Source organism: Oryctolagus cuniculus, chromosome 7 (assembly GCF_051225735.1).
Source record: "Oryctolagus cuniculus isolate XC-2025 breed Fujian yellow rabbit chromosome 7, ASM5122573v1, whole genome shotgun sequence".
Taxonomy (NCBI): domain Eukaryota; kingdom Metazoa; phylum Chordata; class Mammalia; order Lagomorpha; family Leporidae; genus Oryctolagus; species Oryctolagus cuniculus.
Genome location: NC_142873.1, coordinates 94,285,853 through 94,310,376, shown reverse-complemented (window position 1 = coordinate 94,310,376; position 24,524 = coordinate 94,285,853). Strand labels below are relative to the sequence as shown.

General features: G+C 42.7%; 1 protein-coding gene across 3 annotated transcripts in view; it reads left to right on the top strand.

Annotated features, from left to right (window-relative positions):
• Nucleotides 1–24,524, top strand: part of GIPC2 (GIPC PDZ domain containing family member 2) — a 102,340-nt gene that overhangs the window by 48,707 nt on the left and 29,109 nt on the right. For all 3 annotated transcript variants that reach the window (XM_051857580.3, XM_089300436.1, XM_089300437.1), the window contains exon 4: nucleotides 23,082–23,188. In XM_051857580.3, coding sequence (XP_051713540.2) covers nucleotides 23,082–23,188 — 107 coding nt within the window. The remainder of the gene's footprint in view (nucleotides 1–23,081; nucleotides 23,189–24,524) is intronic.

The following is a 24,524-nucleotide window of genomic DNA, read 5'->3' as shown; positions in this document are numbered from 1 at the left end:
GGTTAGGAAGCCAAGCTGAGACTTGAACCCAGGCACTTTGATATGGGATGTGGACATCCCAAGTGGCGGATTCCATAATTCCTGCCCCGTGATACACTTTAACTTGGGTGCTAGGTTCGTGATAGTCTTAAGTGTTACAGAAGTCATTGTATTTAGTTAATAATGTTTCATGGTTAGATTTTCTCCTTCAATTTCACAGATACTTCATTGCCTTATGTATTTAACTACTATTGAACGTGCTCTCTGTTGCCTTATGAAATCTTGAAACACACTTCAGAAGCACCCTGGGTAGGTAGGATTTTCCTAATAGGGGTGTATTATCTCTGCATTCCAAGTTCTGGTCATGTTGTGGGTTAGGATACCTGGAGACTGATTTTGGAGCAACAGTGTTTTTTCCCCCAAGGTTTCTGTGAGCTTAACTCAAGCTATCTAAATGCATTTTCCACTCTGTGGGTTGATCTTCAACTTTGGGCCCTACCCCTAAGGTCTCTCTTGGCAGCAGTCCTTGGTTCTCTGCCCATCTTCCAGCCCTTGGTTTTGCTGCTTATCTTTTTGCCTCTGGGATAAAGGCAAAGCCCGTTTGCGCCTCACCCTCTGGCTTCATTCCAGTGCATAGCTCTTTGCCAGGCAGGTGGTATTAACTGAGAGTTACAGTGGTGATCAGGCTTGCTTCAATTCTCCGGGTCCCAGTCTTATCTCTTGCTGTGTTTCCTTCCTCTCTTCCTGTTTTTTTCTAGCATTATTGTTGACCCAGGACCAAGAATTAAAATGTTGTAGTCCTTCAAGACTATGTGCCTTGCTGTTATCTTGGATCCCTAACAGGAGAAAGGGCCAGTTTGAGTGAGGCAGAATTTTCTCTGCAGGCTACTCTGCCTGATGCTAAGTCTAGGATCTTACTAAGATCTGTCAGAAATGGCCTCACACTCCAGTGTTTGGACATTTTTCTACCAGCTTCCAAAGATTTAGCAAGTAGACTATATCACAAAATATGAGAGGAAGTAGTATAGCTAGCTGCCTATTTTGCAATGGTATAGTGAGGGTTGTTAGTGTAATCTCTCTGTAGTATGTAGGGGGATTCTTAACTGCTTACTCCCATTTCCATATTTTAGATTCGTCACTAGCCATGCCCTGCTTCTAGGGGCCACTTTATGTGTCAAGATTCTTTGATATAGAGCTACAGAATAAATACTATTTAATTTAAGGGGAAGGCATTGATGGGAAGACTACCAGGTAGGTTTCAGAAATCAAGACAGGTTTGATCATGCCTTGGGCAGATGAAGAACCAAGGCTGTTTCAGACTTATGTACCAGGGCTTTTCACAGCATTGGCTTAGTTGACTCCCTCCACTTATTTTCTATTTTTTAACCATTCAATTCAGGATTCAAATCCCAGGAGGGGTGGTGGTGGGGGCGCTGATTAGATCATATGCCTACCTTGATAGTGGGGAGTACAAGCTACATGACCGATATGTGTACTGAAAATCACAACAAAAAGTGGTAGGGTAAGGCGGGGGAAGTTTCATTTTGGGTTGGAAAAAGTAGCAGGTGTTCATTTTACCATTTATTGTCACAGGAAGTTACCAACTAGGAATTCACCAGAGCAGCTAGAGTGAGCAGAGATAGATTGATTTACCAAACACACTGCCAGGAAACAGCAGGCAAGCAGAGGTAGAGGCTGACTACTGCTGCTGCCCACAGACTGCACTCTAAGGAGTATAGCTGTAGTGGCAGGCCCTTCATAATTTGGGTGATTGTTGCCATGTGCTTGCAAGGCAATAGTGGGCAGGATAGCCAGAGGCTGTCCATTGCAATATGGACTGCAATCTATTTGGCATGCTTGTAACTGTTTCCTCAGTTAGGGTGAGTTTTCTATGGTCTAACAGGTTTTTCCAGGCAGGGTAGGTGATTTACATCTCTGGGTAGAGCGGGGGAGCTTATATGCCTTTGGTGTAGGGATTCCACCCAATGCCCTGGGGCCACTCTCCACATTTATCCTAAATTCTTACACCTTGCAGAGGAATGTTGCTTTTCTCTTGACTTAGAATCTTACTCTAGCTGTGTATGACAATTGTCGGTCTAGGAGAATCATGATGGGTCTGGAGGAAGAAGGCTATTGTCAATGACTTTGGATGTCTGGCTTTTTTTATTTTTATGTGTTGGCTGCCACATAACTGTTTGGCAGTGAACTCTCTGGATGCTATTTTGATAGCATCAAACTTTCTTTCAGGGAAAGAGTAGAATCATTGTTTTCTTGGTACTGATTAAACGTTTGGAGGGTAGTAGAATCTACAGATTTGGACTATACTTCTGGGAAGATCCTTTATTTAAGTATCCTACAAATTATTGAGAATATGCTGTGTTTCAGGTACTCTGCTACTAGGCATAGTGGATTCTAAGTGTGAAGACTAAGATACCTTGATCTTGGACTTCTAGCCTCTAGAACTGTGGGAAAATGAATTTCTATTGTTTAAGGCACCCAGTCCATGGTACTTTGTTATGTCAACCCTGGTAAACTCACACTGAAATCAGCAGGCAAAGAAATAAAAAAAAAAAACACAAAAAACAAATTGCCAGAACTCTGATGATGAGAATAGATCTTGGGCTACTTATCGTTCTAGAAGGTACAGCTTTTTTTTTTTTTTTTTTACAGTATTATTTATTGGGGCTGGTGCTGTGACACAGCGGGTTAACCCCCTCGCCTGAAGTGCAGGTATCCCATATGGGTGCCGGTTCTTGTCCTGGCTGCTCCACTTCTGATCCAGCTCTCTGCTATGGCCTGCGAAAGCAGAAGATGGCCCAAGTCTCCTGCACCCGTGTGGGAGATCTGGAAGAAGCTCCTGGCTCCTAGCTTTGGATCAGTGCAGCTCTGGCTGTTGCAGCCATCTGGGGAGTGAATCAGCAGATGGAAGACGTCTATCTCTGCCTCTCTCTGTAACTCTGTCTTTCAAATAAATAAAATAAACTAAAAAAAAAATTGAAAAAAGATTTTATTTATTTATTTGAGAGGTAGAGTTACAGACAGTGAGAGGGAGAGACAGAGAGGTCGTCCATCTGCTGGTTCACTCCCCAAATAGCCCCAAGAGCCGGAGCTACGCCGATCTGAAGCCAGGAGCCAGGTGCTTCTTCCTGGTCTTCCATGTGGGTGCAGGGACCCAAGCACTTGGGCCATCTTCTACTGCTTTCCCAGTCCATAACAGAGAGCTGGATAGGAAGAGGAGCAGCTGGGACTAGAACCAGCGCCCATATGGGATGCTGGTGCTGCAGGTGGAGGATTAACCTACTGTGCCATGGCGCCAGCCCCCATCTAGAAGGTACAGATATTTTAGCAGTCCTCTGGCCTTGTGCAGGTGGCCAAAACACACTAAGTTTTCATTTAACAAACATTTATTGGCAATTAGTATGTGCTGGTCTTGGGGTACTAGTTGTCCTGGGTATTAATAGTGGCTATTTATTGAGAGCCTACTGTATACCATCACCACACTTGCTTGTGTGTAAGATTCAGATGTTGACACTCATTTCTAGTGAGAGGAGGTGGATATTAAAAGTAAGAAATTCAATAAAGATTCTAGAACTGCTGAAATGTACTGGAGTTACGGAAGTGGGAGACAGCAAGTCTATCCAAAGAGGTAAGCAAAGGCTTCCTAAAGAAGGAAAGGTAAGTAGGTCCTTGCTCAGTGGACAGATTGGAAGAGGTTATTTGAGGAGTGGAACAGAATGAGCAGAGGTGCAGAGGTATGGAACAGCATCATATATTTGGAAATACCTTGGTTTGCCAGTGTTCTTGAGTAGAGGTTGTGGGTGCTGGTGCTGTATGAAATGAAGTTCAAGAATCAGTAGGAATCAAATTATTGAGGACTGTGTGTCATAAGACAGAGTGGAGGCCGGCGCCGCAGCTCAATAGGCTAATCCTCCACGTAGCGGCGCCGGCACACCAGGTTCTAGTCCCGGTCGGGGCACCGGATTCTGTCCCGGTTGCCCCTCTTCCAGGCCAACTCTCTGCTGTGGCCAGGGAGTGCAGTGGAGGATGGCCCAAGTGCTTGGGCCCTGCACCCCATGGGAGACCAGGAGAAGCACCTGGCTCCTACCTTTGGATCAGCGCGGTGCGCCGGCCGCAGTGCGCCAGCTGTGGTGGCCATTGGAGGTGAACCAATGGCAAAAGGAAGACCTTTCTCTCTGTCTCTCTCTCTCACTGTCCACTCTGCCTGTCAAAAAATTAAAAAAAAAAAAGATAGAGTGGAGTAACATGATGATCCTGGGTTTTAGAGACATAGTTTGGAGATATGTCAGATAAAGAAGTGGATATGAAACAAAGGTCAGAGATCCAAAAGATGCTATTGTGTTAGGTAGAGGCCAAAAGATACATTCTGCATTAGAGACAGGAATAAACAGTGCTGTATTGGAGCCATATGCACTTTCTTCCTAGCCTCACCACCACTGATAAGGTTGGTTGCTTGAAATTGGTCCCATTTAGGGTGTTGGTATCACAGGAATAGGTAAGTGCCACAGGTCAGGGCTTTTTTTTTTAAGTGTGGAGAGTTGATTATTTACCTGCATATCAGTAAGAAGATTGCATTGGTAACCATTGTATGTAGAGGGAAAGGAAAGAGAGATCACAAATGATATGGCTTAGTTTGGGGATTGATTATGGAACCATTTTTTGAGATGAAGAAAGCTGGAAAAGATTTGAGCAAGGAGAATTAACCTAGCAAAGAGACATCTACACTCTCATATTCATTACAGTGCAATTCACAATAGCCAAGATATGGAACCTAGGCAACAATTAGTGGGTGAATGGATAAAGAAAACATAGTATATATACTCAGTAGAACATTATTCAGCTGTCAAAAAGAGAAATCCACACATCTGCAGCAAACTGGTTGGGACTAGAGATTCTAATGTTATGAAAAAGAAATCAGACACAGAAAGAAAAATACTGCATATTCTCTCTCATATGTGGAAGTTAAAAGCAAGTTGATCAGAACTTAGAATAGTGATTACTAGGAGCTGAGAGAGGGTGGTGGAGGATAGAGGGAGGTTGGGTAAAGGGCATCAAAACACAGTTAGATGGAAATAATAGTTTCCTTTGTTCCACTGCATGACATGGTGACGATGGTTTATAATAACCTGTTACATACTGTATAAAGAACTGGAAGAGAGGAGCTGGGAGGCTGCAGATGACAAAGAAATGCAAATGTTAGTTGCCCAATTTGATCAAGTTATGCTGTATACTTGCATTGAAATATTGTACAAATATTACATGTTAATAAAATATTTTAAAAATTGTTGAGGGAAGATGTAGGGAAGACAAGTTGTTAGCACAATTTTGGATCTAACTGTGTTTGAATCTGTGGGGCAATGCAGTTGGAAATGTGTAAGAGGTAGGCAAGTGTTGAGAATTGAGGCCTTGAAAATAGTTTTTTTTTTTTTAAGATTTATTTTATTTATTTGAAAGACAGAGTTACGGAGAGAGGTAGAGATGGGGGGAGACAGGAGAGGGAGAGGGAGAGGTGGAGAGAGAGAGAGAGAGAGAAAGAGAAAGAGAGAAAGAAAGAGAGAGAGAGAGAGAGAGAGAGAGACAGGTGGGGAGAGGTCTTCCGTCTACTTGTTCACTCCCCAAATAGCTGCAACAGCCGGAGCTGTGCTGATCCGAAGTCAAGAGCCAGGAGCTTCTTTCTGGTCTCCCACGTGGGTGCAGGGGCCCAAGGACTTGCGCCATCCTTCACTGCTTTTTCAGGTGCATTATCAAGGAGTTGGATTGGAAGTGGAAGACTCAAACTGGTGCCCACTGAGGTGCAGTGGGTTAAAGCCCTGGCCTGAAGCGATGGCATCCCATATGGGCGCCAGTTCTAGTCCCGGCTGCTCCTCTTCTAATACAGCTCTCTGCTATGGCCTGGGAAAGCAATAAAAGATGGCCTAAGTGCTTGGGCCCCTGCACCCACGTGGGAGACCTGTAAGAAGCTCCAGCTTCCTGGCTTCGGCTCAGCGCAGCTCTGGCTGTTGCGGCCATCTGGGGAGTGAACCAGCAGATGGAAGTCCTCTCTCTCTGTATCTACCTCTCTCTGCAACTCTTTCAAATAAAATAAATAAATCTTAAAAAAAAAAAAAAAGATGTTACTTGGGATACCCGTGCCCCATATTAGAGTGTCGGGTTCAAGTCCCCACTCCACTTCCAGTTTCAGTGTTCCTGCTTATACGGATCCCTGGAGGCAGCAGGTGATGACTCAAGTACTTTTGTCCTTGTCAGCCATCTGGGAGACCCAGATTGAGTTCTAGGCTTCTGGCTTCCTCGTAGCCCGGCCCTGGCCATTGTGGGCATTTGGGGAATGAGTCAGTGGATGGAGGAGCTTTGTCTCTGTCTTTCCCTCTATGCAGTCTTTCAAATAAAAATAAATATATAAATAAAAACTTTAAAAAAGGGCTATTATGAAATGTACCCTCAGAATCTCCTGTGTTGGTTAGAGTTTAAATTACTATTTTTCAACCAGTGGGTCCCAACCATTGTGTTTAGAACACTAGAATAGAATTGAAAAATATCACAGCTCTTTGTTCATAGTAAGGGTATAATTTCAGTTACAAATATATGTTTCAGTTTTATTTATATGTTTGTATATATTTATGGGTCATGCTTTAATGAATATATTTAATACTGTGGGTCACAACAATAAAGCCAAACATTTGAAAGTCACTAGTTTAGATGACTCCCTTGTTGAAAATTTGTAGTTTCATGGGAAACTGTTCCCATACTTAACATGGTTTCTCCCGGTCAGCTGCTTTCTAATCCAAATTTTCCTTCTTGCAGCCATGAGTTTATGGCAGCCTTCCCAGTCCTTATCAAGTATCGGCTGGAATGTCTCTAGTGGTATTTTTTAGGGCATGCCTCACTTCCTTTCTCTTTTTGCCAATGAAAAGGAACATGTCTTCACAATGAGCTAAACCCTGCAGAGTTCACCCTGTAAACGTAGATTTTCCCAAGGCTATGAAAATCCACTGTTCCATATAAGTGACTCTAAGACCAGACAAGTCCAACTGGTTTGGTTTCCTATGAGGTCTTTTAATGGTAGAAAAATAACTATTAAATCTATGAAGCTTTCATTCAGTGTCAACCTCATTTATCCTGAAGAATTGTTCTAATTTGTGGGTGTTGCCCCTTGTGGAAAGAGGTCTGAAGCATTTCTGTGCTTTCAAAGTCTGAAAGGGAGTTTTAAGAAAGCTTACTTCCTAAAGCATTTCTAGTCTTTGTCTTGGGGTTGGATTTGGTGACAGATCTGTTCCGTTTTCTTTTAGAGGTTTCATTTCTGTGCTATGTATGCATCAGAATAGGATGTTAAGTATGTGAAGTGCATCTTAGTCCTTTGAGTCATTCACAGCTGGAAAACTCGGACCTTCTCTGTGATTCAGCGTAACTGCTGTACTCATTTCAAAGGCGCAGCCTGTTAAACGTCAACTTTAAGTTTCATATGACTTTTTGGATAGATGTTACAAACATTTATACAGTACTTTTAGTATTCATGCTATTTCTAGGAAAAACATTTAACCAACAGATGCTTTTGGTACTGTTTCATATATACAACATATTCTGGAGTCTATGTAAGAAATTACAAAAGGGGTTAAAATGCAGTAATTAAATGCCTGCATTAAGTGATAATGACATTGACTAAGTTACTTAACCTTCTGTGCCTTAGTTTCCTCATATAGAAAGTAATGATGATGATACTGTTTGCCACACAAGGCTGTTGTGAGGATTAAGTGATTCAACACATGAACATATCCTAGAAGAGTCCCCGGTGCATAGTAAGCCTTCAGTGAATGTTAGCTATTGTTATAAGTCATATAACCCTGATCCAAAAACTGAAATCTGAAATGCTCCAAAGTCCAAAACTTTCGAGTATTGACATGAGGCCACACGTGAAAAATTTCACACCCAACCTGCAAAGATTGGTCACAGGCAAAACACAGGGGCACTAAGAATATTGCATACTTATCTTATGGTTATGTATATAAGGTCTATCTGAAAAAAAAAAAAGAATTCTGTGTTTAGGCATGGGGCTCATCCCCAAGATATCTCGTTATGTATATGCAAATGTTCCAAAATCTCAAACACTTTTGGTCCCAAAGCATTTTAGATGAGGGATACCAACATGTACATCATTATGAAGTTGTTTTTTTCTTTAAGGAATAATTTTGTATTATTTTATTCTTTTCCTTAAGACTTGTTTATGTTTTAAAAATCAGAGTTATATATTTAGAGAGAGAAACAGAGAGGTCTTCCATCCACTAGGTCTCTCCCTCGATGGCTGCAACAGCCAGCACTGGGCCGTGCTGAATCCAGGTGCTTCATTCTGGTCCCCCAGGTGTGTGGCAGAGGCCCAAGTACCTGGGTCATCTTCTACTGCTTTTCCCAAGCCATTATCAGTGGGCTGGATTGGAAGTGGAGCAGCTGGGATGTGAACCAGTGCTCATATGTGATGCTGACTCATGAGCTGTGGCTTTACCTGCTATGCCATGATGCTGGGCCTAAGGAGTAATTTTAAAAATAAGAGAGAACCACATAAACAGGAAAGACAAGGCAGGTGAGTTGCCAACTAGCAAGTATTGGTTGAGAACTTTGGCATTGTTCCAGATTCTAGAAAGATAGAAAGAAAGAATGAAATATACCAGTATCGGTATATTATAATAGTAGCTACCATTTACTTTTCTAAGTGCTTTCCAACTAGGAAATAATTTAATCCTTACAAATTGCTTCCTAAAACTGAAGAAATTTGTCCAAGGTTTTAGGGTCAGTGAGTGATAGGGACTCACTTCCAAGCCATGTAGTCAGCCTTCAGAAAAGGCTTTCTTTTCTTAGCATTTTAATTTATTTTATTTACTTGAAAATCACACACACACACACACACACACACACACACACACACAGAGGGGGAGAGAGAGAGAGAGAGAGAGAGAGAAGAGAGAGATTGATTGAGCTTCCACCCAATAGTTCATTCAGGCCAGTGGCCTGACCCAGCCCACAACCAAGAGCTGTGAACTCACTCAGTCCAGGTCTTGCATGTGGGTGGCAGGGACCGAATTAGTTGAGTTCTTACCTGTTCTCTCCCAGGGTGTGCATTAGCAGGAAGCTGTATTCAGGAAAGGATATTAACCCAAGCACTCACATATGGGATGCTGGCATCCCAAGTGGTAGCTTAGCTACTATGCCAACCACTCACTCCTAGAGCCTGTTTTCTAACAACTGTAATGGATGAGTTGGTAATGCGTGCTGTCCTCCAGGAGCTTACAGTTTATGTGAATTAGCAGATACATTAACAGTCAAGTACAGGTGGGATTTTAGCCTACTGGTTAAGATGCCCACATCTCACTTTGGCTTACTGGAATTCAATACCCACTATTCCTGGCTCCAGCTTCCTCCAGTGCAGACCCTGGGAGGTAGCAGTGATGGCTCAAGTAATTAGTTTCCTTTCATCCTAGTGGGAGAGCTGGATTGAGTTCTGGGCTCTGATTCTGGCCCATCTCAGCCCTGAATGTCATGGGCTTTTGAGGATTGAACCATAAGATGGATGTGCTCTGTCTCTCTCTGCCTCTCAAAAAAAAAAAAAAAAAAGTAATTTCATTAGCCATAATTGCTATCATTTATTGAATACTTGTTAGAAGCAGTATAATATAATAAAGAGCATAGACTCTCTGCCAATCTGCTTGAGTTTGAGTGTTCTCTATTTATTAGCTATGTGATCTTGGGTGTTATTGAAGCCCTCTTTGCTTGTTTACTTATCCATAAAGTATTGTGAGGATGAAATGAGTTAATATATGTAAAATGCTTAGAAAATTGTATGTGTCCTATGTAAATATAAGCCATTGCTACTAGGACTGTTTTTGTTGTGGCATGATTTAATCTCGATGCCATTTATGTGATATCTAGATAAGTAAAAGGAGGCTTTGGGTAGTTAAATAACTCACTGAGGTCATCTGTGCTGGACGGGAAGTGCAGATTCAGCATTCCAGTCCTGTGGCTCCAAGGCTTTGCTAATGTGTTACTTCATTTCATCTCCAAGTGTCAACTTTACTTCTATAGGTTTCCTTTAAGGTGCTCTATTAGTTATCACAGATCAGGGAGAACAAATGGATTTGTCTTTTTGGAACTGGCTTATTTCACTTAATATGATATTTTCCAGTTTCATTCATTTTGTTGCAAATGACAAGATTTCATTTTTTTTTTTTTACTGTTGAGTAGTATTCCATAGTGTACATATCCCATAACTTCTTTATCTAGTCTTCCAGTTGATGGGCATTTGGGTTGATTCCATATCTTAGCTATTGTGAATTGAGCTGTAGTGAACATAAGGTTATAGAAAACTCTTCCATATGCTGATTTCATTTTTTAAAAATACTTATTTATTTGAAAGAGTTACACAGAAAGACAAGAGGGAGAGAGAGAGGTCTTCTATCCAATGGTTCACTCCCCAATTGGCAACAATGGCCAGAGCTGTGCCGATCTGAAGCCAGGAGCCAAGAGCTTCTTCTGGGTCTCCCACACAGGTGCAGGGCCCCAAGGACTTGGGCCAGGTTCTACTGCTTTCCCAGGCCATAGCAGAGAGCTGGATCGAAAGTGGAGCATCCGGGTCTCGAACAGGTGCCCATATGGGATGCCGGCGCTTCAGGCCAGGGCATTAACCCACTGTGCCACAGTGCCAGCCCCATCCATGTGCTGATTTCATTTCCCTTGGGTAAAGTCCCATGCGTGAGATGGCTGGGTCATATGGTATGTCTATAGACAGTATGTACGAGGTATCTCCATACTGTGTTCTACAGTGACTGTACCAGTTTATATTCCCACCAACAGTGGATTAGGGTACCTTTTCCCCTACATCCTCGCCAGCATTTATTGTTTATTAATTTCTGTATGAGAGCCATTCTAACTGGGGTGAGGTGAAACTTCATTGTGGTTTTTATTTGTGTTTCCCTGATGGCTAGTGATCCTGAGTATTTTTTCATGTGTCTGTTGGCCATTTGGATTTCCTCTTTTGAAAAATGCCTGTTTAAGTTGTTTGCCCATTTCTTAACTGGGTTGTTTGTTTTGTTGTTTTTGAGTTTCTTGATCTCTTTGTATATTCTGGTTATTAATCCTTTATCTGTTGCATAGTTTGCAAATAATTTCTCCCATTCTGTTGGTTGCCTCTTCACTTTGCTGTCTGTCTTCCTTCCTTCCTTCCTTCCTTCCTTCCTTCCTTCCTTCCTTCTTTCCTTTCTTCCTTTCTTCCTTTCTTCCTTTCTTCCTTCCTTCCTTCCTTTCTTCCTTTCTTCCTTTCTTCCTTTCTTCCTTTCTTCCTTTCTTCCTTTCTTCCTTTCTTCCTTTCCTTTCCTTTCCTTTCCTTTCCTTTCCTTTCCTTTCCTTTCCTTTCCTTTCCTTTCTTTCCTTTCTTTCCTTTCTTTCCTTTCTTTCCTTTCTTTCCTTTCTTTCTTCCGTTCTTTCCATTCTTTCCTATCTTCAGAATCTTCTCAATTTGATGCAATCCTTTTTGTCAATTTTGGCTTTGATTGCCTGTGCCTCTGGGGTGTTTTCCAGGAACTCTGCCTATGACAATGTCTTGTAGGGTTTCCTCAATGTACTCTAATAATTTGATGATATTGGGTTGTAGATTTAGGTCTTTAATTCATTTTTAGTGGATTTTTATAAAGATATAGGTCTTGCTTCATACTTCTGTGTGTGGAGAGCCAGTTTTCCCAACACCATTTGTTGAAGAGACTGTATTTGCTTCAGGGATTGATTTTAGCTCTTTTGTCATAGATAAGTTGGATGTAGATGCATGAATTGATTTCTGGTGTTTTATTTTGTTCCATTGGTCTATCAATCTGTCAGGCTATTTTGATTATAACTGCCCTAAGTATGTCTTGAAATCTGGGATTGCGATGCCTCTGGCTTTGTTTTTCTTTTTTAAGATTGCTATAGCTATTCAGGGTCTCCTGTTTTTCCATATGAATTTTGGCATAATTTTTTCTATTTCTGAGAAGAATGTCCTTGGTATTTTGATTGGTATCACAGTGAATCTGTAAATTGCTTTCAGTAGTATGGAGTTAATAGACTGTGACTGATAAATGCATTTTCAATGGAAAGGCCTAGTTGGATGCCTAAATATGAACTCTTTCAAGTTGTTGTAAACTCTTATTTAAAAGATACTAAATGCTTATATTTTTGAGAAAAGTGAAATTATGACCTATAGCTTAGTTTTTGATTCCTTTGGTGAGTGAACCAGCAGCTAGAACACTTTCTCCCTCTCTCTCTCTCTCTCTCTCTCTTCCTCTGCCTTTCTGTACTGCCTTTCCAAAAATTTAAATATATCTAAAAAAATACATGTATAGAGCAAGTACTAATCAGATAAGGGTAATCAGCCTATCACTTCAGACTTACATGATTTCTTTGTGCTAGGACCTGGAATGCTTCTGTGGCCCACTTTGCTACAGTCCCTACAAAGCCAGGTACTTCATCATCCTGAGCACGTCCTACAGAGAACCCTCCTTCCTTATATATGATTTCCTTCCTCTCCACAAACACCAATTGCAAATGTACTTTTCAGAAGCAAATGTGGGTTTTTTTAAGATGGCAGACTAGGGAGAGCTTACTGCTCTAGTCTAGTGGAGGCTAGTAAAAAAAAAAAAGTGGAGACAGTGCAATTGCAGGGAAGGGTTAGGGAGAAAATAGCACAGGAAACTCCAAAGAAATCAGGAGGACACTATGGACCTACATGGAGGGTGTGGATGTGTACAGCTCAGGACCCCAGCAGCCGAGGGCCTCAGCATCAGCTTTGAAGGGTAAGGTGAGACCAAACTGCACCAGCCCAAGCCACTTTTTTGCAGCAAAAGCCTGGCATGGGCCCAGCTTCAGCCATGTGGGGGACAGGATTTGGACTCGATAACAATAAGAACTGATTCCACTGTCTTTAAGCTTAGTGATTAGGATAGTATTGTGGGATAAAGGGGTCAAAAATTATGTTAAAATATGTGAGTTCTTTAATATGACTGAATAGTATGAATATAATGTAACTTAATAGAAAAACAGTATTCATACTACTAGTAACTATTTTGCTAGAGATTATTTTTACAATGGGGATTGTTATATAATTATGGGAAAATGGAGCTAACAAATTATGTTCAAAATTGTGGTCAGACTGTATTTGTAGAAAATGTTAGGCAGATAAGGAATTACATCCATGTACTGAAAAATGTTTGTGCTATATGAAGTGAAAAAGCAAATGAAAAAAGCATTTAGTAATATCTCATTTTTGTAAAACTATTTAAATACTGAAGAAAAATGACTTGCAGTGTATGGTTTTTTTTTTTTTTTTTTTTTTTTTTTTTTTTTTTGACAGGCAGAGTGGATAGTGAGAGAGAGAGACAGAGAGAAAGGTCTTCCTTTGCCATTGGTTCACCTCAAATGGCCGCCACAGCCGGTGCGCTGCAGATGGCGCACCGCGCTGCTCCAATGGCAGGAGCCAGGTACTTATCCTGGTCTCCCATGGGGTGCAGGGCCCAAGTACTTGGGCCATCCTCCACTGCACTCCCAGGCCACAGCAGAGAGCTGGCCTGGAAGAGGGGCAACCGGGACAGAATCTGGCGCCCCGACCAGGACTAGAACCCGGTGTGCGGGCGCCGCAAGGCGGAGGATTAGCCTAGTGAGCCACGGCGCTGGCCTGTATGGTTATTTTTAAGTGTGAGTTTATGGATGACTTTATTTCTTTAGGCTTTTTTTTTCAATTTTAAATATAAAATCAGCATATCAATGTCTGAAACAGAAATGATTATTTTTAAAAAGAAGTCTAGTACTTTAGGAAGTAGAGGAAACTTAATCTTAAAAAAAAAAAAGAAAATCATTCTGCATATAGTGGCTTCATAGCTTTCAATCATATAATTCTTCTCATTTAATATATTTTTAAATATTAATATAAATAGTTCAACATTAGAAATGAAGAAACTAGGTTGTATCAACTCTAAATTGGCGGGATCTGTTTTGGTAGCTACTTTTCTTCTTAAAATCTAGAGGGAAAAATATATAATAAACCAGTACTAAAGGTAAACAGTAACTTTTATATCTTAGACTTCCATGATAAAATCATATTGTAGAATAAAATGAGTGAAATAGTGAAAGTGAAATATTTTAGTGATTACCGTTTTTTCAAAGAACAATCTTTCACTTCCCCAAATTGGAATCTAGAGTTTTGTAATCTTTTTTTTTTCTTTTTTCCTGTTAACAGTCTCCTCTGGGTTAAAACCATGAACCTTCTCCCCAGACATGCACGTTAACTTTTGCCTACAGTTTCAGAGTCATGGAAGCAGGATTTCTCAATAACATTTGAACTAAAGAACAAGAAGATTGCAGGCTCAGTTCTTTCACTTCTGACCACTGTTTTGCACTGTTCTGCCTCTTCAAAGGACAGTTCAGAACCGACTTTGTGTTCTTGTGAGGTTTGCTCAGGTGTCGACAGCCCTTTTGATGCAACAGCAGCAACTGACAGCTTCACGCAGGTGGCATCAGTACTTGTCACCATTTCCTTGCATTTTATCTGCTCCTAAGTCTCTGTCCCATGTATTGATTTTTTTATTATTTTTATTTAGTAAATATAAATTTTCAAAGTACAGTTAATGGATTACAATGGCTTCCCCCCCCCATAATTTCCCTCCCACTCACACCCCTCCCATCTCCCGCTCCCTCTCCCATTCCATTCACATCAAGATTCATTTGCAATTATCTTTATATACAGAAGATTAATTCAGTATATATTAAGTAAAGATTTCATCAGTTTGCACCCACACAGAAACACAAACTGTAAAATACTGTTTCAGTACTAGTTATAGCATTACTTCACATTGGACAACATTGGATTTTTTTTAACTTATTCTAAAGGAGTCTTAGAAATGTTGGACATTGGCCGGCGCCGCAGCTCACTAGGCTAATCCTCTGCCTTGCGGCGCCAGCACACCGGGTTCTAGTCCCGGTTGGGGTACTGGATTCTGTCCCGGTTGCCCCTCTTCCAGGCCGGCTCTCTGCTGTGGCCAGGGAGTGCAGTGGAGGATGGCCCAAGTACTTGGGCCCTACACCCCATGGGAGACCAGGAGAAGCACCTGGCTCCTGCCTTCGGATCAGCACGGTGCGCCGGCTGCGGCGGCCATTTGAGGTGAACCAATGGCAAAGGAAGACCTTTCTCTCTGTCTCTCTCTCTCACTGTCCACTCTGCCTGTCAAAAAAAAAAAAAAAAATGTTGGACATGGAAAAAGGGAATGTATAGTTAAAATTTTAAATTCTGGAATATATACAAAAGCTAATTTTATGCCAACTGTTCCAAGAAGTATGCATGTGTATTGGGGGTAGATGTAGGCTTGGGAGCATGTGAGCTATTTATGGATGGTGCCATTGGTGCATGTTAAACGTCAGAAGGACTGTTTAGATGACTTGTGTCACTGCCTAGACAGAATTCTCTATCTATGAGGTGTCTTTCGGTTGGAGATAGTGGAAAACCCTAGTAAATTGCCTTATACAGAAAAGAGAGTGTTATATATCAACAGCCCATGAATGATGCTGGCATCAGCAAAGTTTTTTGTAGGGTCCATACAAGGTAACCAGGACTCAGCTCTTGCCTTTTCTCTCTGCTCTGATGCCTGATGTATCAGTTTCAACTTTCAAGTATCATTTTAAGGTTAGCTCCACAGCATCCCAACATGGTGGTCAGTAACTTCTGGGGCCATTTGCTTCCTTATTCATGTAGAGCAGAAAAGGACAATGTCCTTGTCTCAGAATTTCTAATGAAAGTTCTGTGATTTGCTCTTCCCTAACTGGCTTCAGTCACATGCCCACCTTTGAAACAATCAATGTGATGTGGGAGGTCCATTGTCTTGGTCCCTGCGCGTGTTCCATCCCTGAAGCTGGGAGCCATCACCTTCTCCTAAACCACAATGACCCTTAAATGCCAACAGCTCCTAGCCTAATGCAAACAGCAACTCACAATTTTTAATAGAATGCAAAATCACTTGGAGAGGGAACATCTACAATTTGAGAGATTATTGGAAATGAAAACCGAGAACTACAGACCCCAGGTGAAGCTCTTGTTCATTTGTAGAAATGTCAGTTTCCAGGAGAAACCTAAAATTTTAATTTTTATGAGAAATCTCTCAAGTTTAAAAAAAATTGGCAACTGATTAAAATCTGCAAGTATTACAAGTCCAATAAATACTTTTGTGGACCACATGTAACTATGAGCCACCTGTTTGCCTCCTTGGCCCCAGAGAGTCATCCTTCATGGCCAAGGGCTTTGATCTGGTGCCATGCATGCTGAGCTGCTCAGGTATCCAGTGGGAAGGATACCTTTCAAGTGAGTCATTCCTGGGAGGGGTGGAAAACTGGTGAAGTGCTAGTCATCCAGTTGGGAGGGATCTGAAGCATACATTCTGAACTCCTTGCTGTTGGAGTTTTTGAATTTGCTGAGCCTGTAGCCTGGAACACCTTGGAACACATCATCTTTAACATTGATAGTTGGGTCTCTGCTGGACATCGCCTTTTCCAGGAAGTCTCAAGCTTATGAGGAGGAGGCATGGAGCCAACTTGGACCTTTGACACCGTGGAGTAAGTGGTTGAGAATGTGGACTTTAGCATCAGAGCACTTGATTTAAAACCTCAGCTCCTCCACCTACAAATTATGTGAACTTGAGGAATAAGTGTCTGTAAAGAGAAAGCAACACTTAGTTAAAGCATCATGTTAAGCAATCGAAGGGGGAATGTATGAGAGTGGTTTCAATGCTGGGTGAATAACTACTCTTTCTCCCCATGGAGAAATTTGGTTAGTATGAATCAGTCCCGAGATTCAAGTCAGCTCTGGGAACATCGAGGAAAGTAATCATGTCTGGGCCTGTGGTGCTGAGGATTGTTACCGAACACGTTCTGCAAAGTCCTGCCTGGTTACCAGCTGGCCACCCCTGGTGCTGCGGGACTCGAGATGGAAATTATGGAAGTGGCTTGATGCATTTGATGAGGTAGCTGAGTTCGCCCTCCATGGGTTGTTAGGAGCGGGGGCTATATATTTATTTTCCCAGGGGCTGATATACCTGATCATTTACCCATGTAGTGTCCTATAACTCTACTGGGGATGAGGGCAGGGGGCAGAGACCACAGAGTCCTGGGGTTTCACTGTGTCCTCTGGCTCCTTGTAGACCATGCTTCCCCTTTTCTTTAAGTTGTCTCACTGGGGTAGGCATTTGGTATAGTGGTTAAGATGTTGCTTGGGATGCCTGCATCCCATATTGGAATACCTGGTTCAAGTCCTGGCTCCTCTGCTTCCAATCCAGCATCCCACTAACATGTACCCTGGGAGGCAGCTTGTAATGGCTCATATGTTGGGTCCCTACCACCCATGTGAGAGATCCAGATGCAATTCCTGGTTCCTGGCTTTGGCCTGGCCTAGCCCAGGTTGTTGTGGGCATTTGGGGAGTAAGCTAGTGGGTGGATGATTTCTCTTGGTCTGTCTATGTCTCAGTTTCTTTACCTGCCTTTCAAATAATAAAAAGAAAAATAAATAAACATAAAAAATTTCCTCCCTCCAATAAGATAATGTTGAAGCACCTTTACTGCACAGTGCCTCATGAGGAGCTGGGTTCAAGCTTGTCCACTTGGAGAATTTGAGTGGAGCAATGGAGGGTCATCTGTTTCCACCTCTCCAAAACTGAAGAAGATAGTGCCTTTTTTTTTTTTTTTAAGATTTATTTATTTCAGAGTTAGAGTTACAGAGAGAGGGAGAGACAAAGAGAAAGCTCTTCCATCTGCTAGTACACTCCCCAAATGGCTGCAACGGCAGGAGCTGAACCAATCCAAAGCCAGGAGCCAGGAGCTTCTTCTGGGTCTCCCACATGGGTGCAGGGGCCCAGGCATTTGGGCTCTCTTTCACTGCTTTTCCAGATGCATTAATGAGGAGCTGGATGGGAAGAGGAGCAGCTGGGACTCAAACCAAAGCCCATATGAGATGCAGATACTGCAGGTTGAGGCTTAACCTACTGTGCCACAGCACTGACTGGTAATGCTGTTTTAGAGAATAGAGAATTAGAATAAAAAAGAGACCCTGCCCCTGGTATTTGACATGACAGCTGGCTGAACATTGAAGAGGGATCTTTGCATACTTTCCATTTTCAGATAGAAACTGATGTACATAGTTTTGTTGGGAGGGAGCAGAGGAGCGGATTTCTTTCTCGCCCAGGTTGGAATGCACCGCCAGAAACACATTACAAACTTTGGCAGTAGCATTCTATTAAAAAAAGAAAAACTTCTTTTTCTCCCTATTTTGTTTGAAAAGCAGAAAAACAGACACAGAGACCTTCCATCCACTGCTTCACACCTCAGATGCTGTGACAGTCAGAGCTGGGCCAGTCCTAAGTCAAGAGCTCAGAACTGAGTCTAGGTCTCCTTTGTGGGTGGCAGGGACCCAAGTACTTGAGCCATCACCTGCTGCCTTTCAAGGTAACATCTTAGCCAGAAGCTGGACAGAAGTGGCGGAGCTGTGACTTGAACTAGGCACTCCAGTAAGCGATATGCGGGTGTCTCAAGGCATGTCTTAACTGCTGTGTCAGATGCCCACCCCTGCAACATTCTACTCATGTAAGCAGGCTGCTGGGCTCAGTGTGTTTCATGCAGTAGTCCACTGAGTGCTCAAAACAGTGCTTTATTTTCATTTTACAGATAAGGACTTATTCCATGAGCTCATGTGATTTGTAAATGGAGGCACTGGGATTTTAACTCAGGTGCTCTGAATCTAAAGTCCATACCCTTAACCACTACACTAAGGATAACAGTGCACATTCAACCAAAATACTGATTTTCTCATAGGGTAACAGTGGTCAGAAGCATTGAAACCACATTTGATAACTGAACATGAAAGTAGAGACAACCAGGCATCAGCAATAAAACCATCAGAAGGCATTTGAAAGGGTCCAGAGAAGAAATTTATTTTGGGGGATATCCGGACAATAAGAAGGGGTCTATATTTTCAGGTGAAAATGAATGAAAATTATTAGGACAATTTTTATCTCATGGTTTTGAGCTAAAATTGATTGGTTTGATACTTTTTTGCCACCAAAATGCTAGTGATTTGTTCTCTCCCACCTCCAGTCCACTGGACTGTACCCCATTACAACTATTTCTAGTTGTCCCCAAGGGTTTCTTTTCTTTTCTTTTTTTTTTTTTTTTTGACAGGCAGAGTGGACAGTGAGAGAGAGAGACAGAGAGAAAGGTCTTCCTTTTGCCGTTGGTTCACCCTCCATTGGCTGCCGCGGCCGGCGCGCTGCGGCTGGCGCACCGCGCTGATCCGGTGGCAGGAGCCAGGAGCCAGGTGCTTTTCCTGGTCTCCCATGGGGTGCAGGGCCCAAGCACTTGGGCCATCCTCCACTGCACTCCTGGGCCACAGCAGAGAGCTGGCCTGGAAGAGGGGCAACTGGGACAGAATCCGGCGCCCCAACTGGGACTAGAACCCGGTGTGCCGGCGCCGCTAGGCGGAGGATTAGCCTAGTGAGCCGCGGCGCCGGCCCCCAAGGGTTTCACATGTGCTCTGAAGAAGTGCGATGCTCTCAGGTCCCCCTGTTGACCTCCTGTGTATCCTAAGCTTTCCACTCTTTCCTCTGGGCATCTCTGATTGTCTCTTGTTCACTGAGCAACAGTTAGATACAGCCGTGTCCATCTGTGCCCACCTCACGTTGGTTGTGGTCTCTGCCCTGCCCTGACAGTGATGCACCATGCCCCAGGCTGACTTGAGGTTTTGTGCCCTGCACCAGTTGGGGAATGCCCAGTCTCCAGCTTCTGGTTCCAGCTTCCTGCTAATGTGCACCATGGGAAGCAGCAGATGATGGCTCAAGTTGTTGGGTTTCTGCCGCCCATGTGGGAGACTCGGAGTGAGTTATAGGCTCCTAACCTCGGCCTGGCACAGCTTTGGCTATTGTGACATCTGGAGAGTTAACTAGCAGAATGGAAGATCTCTGCCTCTGTCTCTCTGCCTTTCAGAAAAAATATATAAAATGATACACATATGTATAAGCATTATAATTTAAGATATAGTATGCCACTCTTGATTAAAAGCCATTTTCTTTGAGTTGGCACAAATTGGAGTTCTATGAAATCTTATATAATCATAACCTATTTATGGATTCTGTTTCATTTAAAAAAACTAGATATGTGAAATGATGGATATTTAAAGCTATTTTTCCTAATCTCCCGGAGTCATCTTGCCTACACCTCATTTTTTTTTTTCTGGCAACTCACCCTCATGGCATCTTTCCAAAGCCGTCAACCTAGTTTTCATAGCAATAATAACTCCTCATTTCACAGTCATTGCATCAGCTCATGCACTTTGAAATTAAATCACATAATTAGAGTAATAGACACAATTGCTTCAAAAGCTTTGGAAACAAGCATGACTGCTTCTTGGTGACATGCAGCTCAACTCTGGTAACAGCAAGGCTTCCACCAGCTGTGAATGTGTGTGTGCCCAAGTGACTTGCTGGAGTGGGGTCCTGGTGAGGCTGGGGAATGAGCCACCTGCAGGCTGACACAGGAGCTGTGTGGCAGCACTGTTGTAACTCAGGCACAAGAGAGGCAGGGTGCAGTTCCTCACCTGTGAAGGCAGTGATTGAGGGCTTGGCCTGACTGCTCAGACAGGCTTGGGCAGGCCTGCACCCCAAAAGTAGGCCAGGCCATAAACATTTACAGTCTTCAGAACATTCCCAAACTCTGTTCTTTCTCTGCAGGTGAACAGGACCCTTCTGCTTCTCTTCGTGTATACACAGGCTGATTCTTGTACCTGAATCACCAGATCATTGGGAAACAAGGCTTCTGTTTCCTTAGGCTGTGAAAGCTGGCTTTCTGGACGCCAGGCCAAGCCAGAACTTAAAATGTAACTTTTACTTTGGCGCCACCCAGTGGTTAGTTTTGAGATGTCACGCCCATGAAGAACATTGCATGGCAAATACATAATGCTTAAACAACAACAACAAAACAAAAATGAAACAGAAACAGAAACAAAAAGACCTGGGAGGACTAGGCAGGTCACAAAGCATTTTTAGGGTGGTGACACTGTCCTGTTAGCTACCACAGTGGTGCGCATGGCTCATCAGACATCGGTCCGAGCCCCAGAGGGATCAGGAGTGAACCCTAACATCACAGTGGACTCTGGGTGATAAAGCTGTGTCAGTATAGACCCATCAGTTGTAACAAATGCACCACTCTAGTGGGGGGGGGTGGATAACCAGGGAGGGTGTGTGTGTGTGGGTGTGGTGGGGGCAGGGGCTATCGGAGAACTCTAAACTTTCTGCTCAGTTTTGGTACGAACCAAAAATTGCTATAAAAGACAAAGTTTATTAATTAAAAAGCCCTTCCAGTTTATATACATTTTCCCTCCCAGCTGCTGGTGGTGTAGATAAGAGCAAGATAAGCCAGAGACATCATCTAGGGAGTCCTGCTGACTTCAAGTAGAGATGATGTCAAAGAGTGTGGCTCCTTCCCTTTGTAAATCCTGGAAACCTTTTATCTTTCAATGTATTCAGAGTTGCTCAGTTTCCCAGGATATTATCATGCTCACCAGGCTTACAGGAGACACTTGTTGGTAAGGCACAACACCCATATATTACTTTACAGTTAGACATGTCTGTGTAGTGGTTGAACAAAACACGTGTGTTAGCTGAGCAGTTACAGATTATATCAAGTAGGTTTTCTGGTGAATTTGCAGTGGGATGGGTTGTGTGTGAGGCATTACTTATTTTAAGGTTAGTACCATTAGGCTGGGATTGTCTTCACCACTTCAGGGATATGCATGATTCCAGCTGGGAACACCCTTTGCTGGGCAGTGCAGAGTCGTGGACAGTGCTGACGACAGATTGATCTATGCTTTTTCTTTGAGCTGACTCTGTGCTAAGCATCTGAGAATCCTTTCTTCCCCAAGGGCACAGCATAATGGGCAAGGTCAATGTTGCTTATTCAGCTCTAGGCTTCTGAGAACCTGCTTGGTCACCATGACTAGCATCTGGATGTTCTCAAAACTCATCAGCCACTATTTATAGGTGTTTACTTAGGGAGGGTCTACTCATTACATGATAATTTTGAGAAATTTCATTCTCAGAGAAGACTTATTCTGTCCCCAAATAATTAATGTGTAAAATCCTTAATAATTTTGGCATAAATTCCCAATAACAAAGTAGCACTTGATTGAAGATGGGAATTGTTAGTAAGAATGCATTCATGCAGACCATTTGATGTCAGTCTTACAAGCTTTGCTCAGACCTCACTACCTACTTGCACTTACCAGCCTGTCTTGGGAGTCTTCAGTGGGGCTCAGTTTCTCCAGTTCTTTGGTACAGAATCCTCCTCCCTGTATCCCTTTCCCCAAACTGCTGCTGCATAAGATTTTTAAAGTAAAGATTTATTTATTTGAAAGTCAGAGTTACAGTGAGAAAGATGGAGAGGGAGAGGGAGAGAGAGAGAGAGAGAGAGAGAGAGATTGAGAGATTGAGAGATTCTTCCATCCACGGGTTCACTCCCCAAATAGTCTCGATGGCTAGGGCTGGGCTGGCCTGAAGCCAGGAGCCTAGAGCTTCTTTGTGTCTCCTGCATGAGTGCAGGGACCCAAGTACTTGGGCCATCTTCCACTACCTTCTTGGGCTATTAGCAGGGAGCTGGATTGGTAGTGGAGCAGCCAGGTCTTGAACCAGTCCCCTTATGGGATGCCAGTGTCACTACTATGCCACAGCGCCAGTCCCTGCCTCCTTACTCTTATATGGAAGACTTGTTTTTTTTTTTTTTCTTCCTTCACCTCCAGGCTTTCCCATCTGCACATTTCACAATTCTGTTTTCTTTTTGTAGATAGAACTCTATTCTCACAGAGGCTCCTATGTGAGAATAACAGAAGGCAGGTGAATTTATTTTATTTCAGGAAATTCTAGAAGAAGCATACTTTTGATGAATTCTCTACAATAATTGTACATAGTTTTGTGATAAAACCACATTGACTTTCACAGCAATCTGCTGGAGCTCTTTCTGAAGATATATGCCTTTTCCCATTTATTGCATGTTCACAGAAATCGGACCTAGGTCAAAAGCTGGAAAGTCATCAGTAGACAAAATCGAATCTGGAAAGGAGACACTTCGCCTGAGATCAAAAGGTCCTGCCACCGTGGAAGAAATGGTATATTATGTTCACTTAATTTTCATTCTGCTTGGAAAGGTATAGATATTCATGTCTATTAGAGCTGGAATTAAAGGTAAAATCAGTTAAATCAAATGCCATTCATTCTATTCAAAGCATGAATTTTAAATTCGTTGTCTGCTTAAATAATATGCAAATTATTGAAGGTTCTTATGAAGGAAATATATCAACTATGAGCAGGAAAAGAGACTTATGATGTGTAGGAATCTTTAGCTCTCTACAGACAGCTTTTTCCAGAGTGCATAGATCCCTGGACTGTCCAGAGAATTTAAAAAGAATCAACAAATTCTCTCTGAGAACCACAAAAAAGGATTGAATATTTTGTAGGCATCTTTACTCATCCTTTTCATGCTCCACATCGCATCCCTTCCATAGCAAGTCCTGGTGGCTCTATCTCTGTCAGCTACCAGAATCCAACAGCTTCCCGCCACTTCTGCTCTGCCGCTGTAGTGCCCTTGTCCCCCAGGCACCATGGTCTTGACTCAGGTGTCGCAGTCACTAGTGCCCTCGTGCCCCAGGCACCATGGTCTTGACTCAGGTGTTGCAGTTACATACTCCATCTTCCTGTGTCTCCCTGCCCTCTTCCAGCTGTGCTGCCCTTTACAAACCCAAGTGAGATCATGGTACTTTCAGTTCACAACTTTCCAGGGGCTTCCCATCAAAGCTAAAATCCCAAGAGTACCTGACATGGTTTCACTCTGCATTTCTCTGACCTCACATCCCACCATGCTCCCCCAGCATCTTCTGCTTTAGCCAAGGCCATCTCATTGCTGTCTCCAAATACTCCAGATTATCCCTGCCTCAGGCCATCGAGTTGCTGTTACTTCTCTCTGGATGTTTTGCCCATTTATTTGCACAGTGTTGCTCTCTCACTGTTGTTGAGTGTCTACCCAAGTTATTACCTTATATAAAAAGGCCTTTTCTGAGTTTCCTGCATAAATAGAAATTCTCTCCAGCCCCCTCTGCTGCCCAGTGTTCCATTTCCATGTCCTTAGTTTTCTTCAAAGCACTAAACACCATAGGACTTATTATATCTCTGTTTAATTTTATACATTTTCTAGCTCCTTAGCTCACATGTCTTATTTACTGTTCACATGTGTTGTTCAATCCTCAGTGCCTAGAATTAGTGCCTGGTATATAAAGGCACTCAAATCTCTGCTGTATTAATGAATTGGTTCATTTTAGCTTGAGAAAATCAAGGGTTTTGTTGATTGACTGTCTGTAGATGGGTGAATATCTGGATGAAAAATACCAGGAGGAGAGACACATGGAGGCAGAGGTAGAAGAAAACAGCAGGGATTGAGGTAGCCTTGGT